The following is a 4329-nucleotide window of genomic DNA, read 5'->3' as shown; positions in this document are numbered from 1 at the left end:
TTATATATATATATATATATATATATATATAATAAAATGTGCAACGGTTGACTCTAAACTACTCCTACTGCCAAGTCAACTGAAATATTATGCTGACAATCTGACATCCAACAAGTTTAATACCTCACAGGTCGCCTCTTCAGACAGTTTCAGTGCAGCAGCACAAAGAGGCGTGATTAACAGCCTGTTGTTAAGCCTGCTGCGCTGTGATTGGCTGTGGGCCCGTGGCTCACACTTTGGCAGAGCATCACTATATTTGGTCTGATGATCCGTGCTGTAATACACCGTATGGGGACTGGTGATTAATGATCTGGACAAAGGTTTCAATGAGAGACAAGAAATCCGTTTTTTTTTACTAATTACTGGTCTTCTCTGGTATGGACTATTTGACTATTGACGTTTGCTCTCCCGTTTTGCTCTTGTTCTCTTTCTTGTTCGACTTTGTTTTATTGCCTATTCTACATCCTCTCTTTCTCTGTCTTCTGCTACTGTTCTCTCTTATCATCTTTAGCCCTCGTTGTATCTCTTCCCTCTTTCCCCACTTTATTCTTGTATTTTTATTCTACTTCTTACCTCCTGTTGTTCTACATTTCGATACTATTTATAAGAATAGACGGTTCAAACATATTACTTTCCCATACAATTTTGAGACGTTCTATATTGCTGACCTCTCTCGCTCGTACTGGCGCTGCCTCGTTTCTCTCTTCCTCTACACGCCTGCCCCCTGGTGGTTGGTTTTGGTTACTTCACTCAGAGTCGACAAACCCCTACCCCAAATATTATTAAGGATTCTTTTCACCAACAAAACAACAAACACATCTAAATAAACTACATGCAAAACACCAAGGTATATATTTTGACAATGCGATGAAAATTTTGACTTCCCCTCAACTGAAATAACCGAATGAACTCATCCATATTCTGGGTCTGGTCCCGTCCAGGGTGTCTCCGCGACGTGCGTCTGAATGGCCACAGCCTCCCGCTGGACGGCCGCAGCTCGGAGTTCGTGGTGGTGCTGGAGCGCCGAGGGGTGGGCCCCGGCTGCTCCTCAGAGGCCTGCAGCTCCAGGCCCTGCAGGGGGCCCCTCTACTGCGTCGACCTGTGGAGGAAACACGAGTGCAGGTAGAGACCGCCGCCGCCCACGCGCACGCACGCAGGCACGCACGCACGCACACACACGCACGCACGCACGCACGCACGCACACACGCACGCACGCACAGACACACTCACACAAATAAACTCTAACAAAGCAGCATTGGCACGGGCAATAAGTGTGCAATTGTTTGCAATGGATTATACATTATTATATTAATAATATTATATTAATTTAACATTTAAACAAGCAAGGAGTGAATGTGTGTGTGTGTGTGTGTGTGTGTGTGTGTGTGTGTGTGTGTGTGTGTGTGTGTGTGTGTGTGTGTGTGTGTGTGTGTGTGTGTGTGTGAAAGTATCTAAGTGTGTGTGTGTGTGTGTGTGTTTGTGAGTCTGTATGTGAGGGTGTATATGATTGTATATGAGTGTGTGTGTGTGTGTGTTTGTGAGTCTGTATGTGAGTGTGTATATGAGTGTGTGTGTGTGTGTGTGTGTGTGTGTGTGTGTGTGTGTTCCCTCTCTAACTCCGCCCCCCCCCCCCTGCCCCCCCCCAGGTGTCCAGGCGGTCAGGTGACGGTGACGGACGCGGCCTCGGGGCAGCAGCGCTGCGTCCCGTCGCCGTGCCAACCGTCCTCGTGCCGCCACGGGGGCGTGTGCACGCCCCTGTCCCCGGACACCTTCCGCTGCCGCTGCCAGGCCGGGTTCAGAGGGCAGCGCTGTGAGGTCGGCCAGGTCAAAGGTCACCTGCTGGCCACCCTCAGCCCCAGCTCCATCCTGGCCATCAGCATGTGTCTGCTGGTGTTTTTTGGTGAGGAAAATGTTGGATTCGACTGAATGAGAATAGGATTCAATTTGATTTGTTGCGTGTTTTACGATCTTCGCCTGACGTTAGATTCACCAAATCTTCATCCTAAGTGTCCTAAGACTCTGATGGAGCGCATTAAAGAATACACACAAATTCCAAACACACACACAAAAGCCATGTCATGGAAATAGCCAGTACAGTGTATATATATATATATATATATATAGTGTATATTTACAGCCTAGAGATGACAGAAGATGATCCCTATCTAAAAAACGTACATTCATAGTCTCTTTCATAGTCTTGTTTGTTGAAATGTAAAGGTCTCTTGTCTGTATTTGAATGTGTATTTGAATGTTTGTGTGTGTGTGTGTGTGTGTGTGTGTGTTTGTGTGTGTGTGTGTGTGTGTGTGTGTGTGTGTGTGTGTGTGTGTGTGTGTGTGTGTGTGTGTGTGTGTGTGTGTGTGCGTGTGCGTCTGCAGCCGTGCTGGTGGCAGTGACGGTGTGGAACCAGAAGGGGAGCCGCAGTAAGTTCCGGAAGAGAGGAGTTTATCACATCCCCGCCGAGCACGCCAGCTGGGAGGACATCCGAGAAAACATTCTCAACTACAACGAGGAGGGAGGAGGGGAGCAGGACCAGGTACACACACGCACGCTCACGCACATGCACACGCACAGGCACACACACAGGCACACACACAGTACAATACATTGTCTTTGAATTATACCACTGATACCACTGGAGGGTGCTGTTTTTAAATGTGAGATCAGGTATTTCCCAATACGAGGGCAATGCCCTCTTATTGCTGATACTGAGAAATAGAATTCCAGGTTCCAGGCCTCTGAAACTAAATATGGGACCCAATTGACAAGCAGCTCAATGCTATCTTGCTTCAACATTTCTTCAAATGATTACTTCCAATTCTTGCTTCTTATTTGTCTTAAACTTACTTAAACTGCTTCATATTTTAAACAAACTAAATACAAATGATTGATTGATTCCCTCATCCCTGTCTATTCCTTTCAGAATGCTTACGACATCACCGAGCTGAAGCGTCCACTATGTTCCAGTCTGTCCCAGTCCTCCTCCTGCACCACAGCCCCCCTCATCAAGTCCTACCATGGCTCCCAGGAGGAGGTGCACCCCTCTGGCTCCTCATGCAGCTCTGGGGCCCCTTACCTTAGCATTCCCAATCATCACCACCACCACCAGCACCATCACCACCACCACTCTGGCAACGCTAACTATGCCGCAGAGGCTAATGATGCTAACTATGCTAACGGTCAACAATGCGCTAACCCTGGTACTCCAATTAATGTGGACGGCGAGACAAGCAACGTCGTGGGATTCACCGACGCCCTCCTAGCTCAGTCGCACTCCCAGGTGGACTTCAAGAACTACGTAGCCCGCATCATCTGGGAGGCAGACAATGACGGGGACGCCTGCCCGCTGGACGCATACCACGTGTGGTGTGTGGAAGGCTCAGGGTCAACGGTCGGAAGCTTGAGCTCACTGGGGTCGGCCTCCTCTGTAAACCACCCAGGAGTCCAAGGGGACGAGGCTGGGTTCGGGCACGACAGGCTTTCTCGCTGGGGCCCCAAGTTCCAGGCTCTGAGCAACATGTACGACCGTCCCCAGCTAGAGCTCTCCTACAGAGACGCAGTGAGCTACATGCACCGAAGCCACAGCCAGGACCTCCTTACTCATCCACATTAGGATTGCCGGAACATAACGCCACACTCACACACAGACACACACACAAACACACACAGACACACACATTCACATACACACACACAGCCTATACACACCTCTGGCCCTTGACTGCTATTACTCATTGGCACATCAGTGACCCTATGGAGATCCTATGTAGCACAATTACACTACTTTGCTATGACAAGTCGTCCTGTTCTATCTGTCTAACTGGTGCCGTCCAAGAAAGGAATCAGAAAAACAGAGTCCAGCAGATGTGAAGGCTAGCCAATCGTATAAATGTAGTTTCCTGTTGATGGGGGCACTATATACCTGCCTGATGCACTGGACACCTGTTTATGTGCATAAAGGTTTCCACTTGTTTTCTATGACAAGGGTTACTGACAATACGTATAGCGAGGAGATTCTACGCTTGGTGTTATGAGGCCCTTTAATTGAGATGTGTTTGCAGAAAGCACACTGAAACTGGCTTCAAGTCCGTGTGACATCATGTACCAGCTTTACATTGTTGGAGGGGTAACCGATATATGAAAATAAAACAGTTATTTATTGGGGTTCATTGTTATCTGTAAAGCGATGTACCATGTACTATATTTATATTTTTGTTGTCCGGTGGTTCAAACATACACATTACACACACTGCCTCTCCACAATGACACATCAAACAAGGTACAGATGTGTTATGCTGTTTTGTATTATGAGATTAAGGTTAGAAGA

General features: G+C 47.7%; 1 protein-coding gene across 1 annotated transcript in view; it reads left to right on the top strand.

Moving 5' to 3' along the window:
• The window catches only part of LOC311351805 (neural-cadherin), a gene marked incomplete at its 5' end in the record, with an annotated part of 92871 nt that extends 89145 nt beyond the window's left edge, over nucleotides 1-3726 (top strand). The window contains 5 exon segments of the mRNA XM_084471942.1: nucleotides 244-298; nucleotides 942-1122; nucleotides 1648-1901; nucleotides 2381-2538; nucleotides 2926-3726. Of these exon segments, the coding sequence (XP_084328068.1) occupies nucleotides 244-298; nucleotides 942-1122; nucleotides 1648-1901; nucleotides 2381-2538; nucleotides 2926-3615 (1338 nt within the window). The 3' untranslated portion in view covers nucleotides 3616-3726.
• Nucleotides 3727-4329: the final 603 nt, after the last annotated feature.

This window comes from Micromesistius poutassou (assembly GCF_964030765.1).
Source record: "Micromesistius poutassou genome assembly, chromosome: 8".
NCBI lineage: Eukaryota > Metazoa > Chordata > Actinopteri > Gadiformes > Gadidae > Micromesistius > Micromesistius poutassou.
Note: the sequence above shows the minus strand (reverse complement) of the source record. Positions and strands in the feature narration are given on the sequence as shown.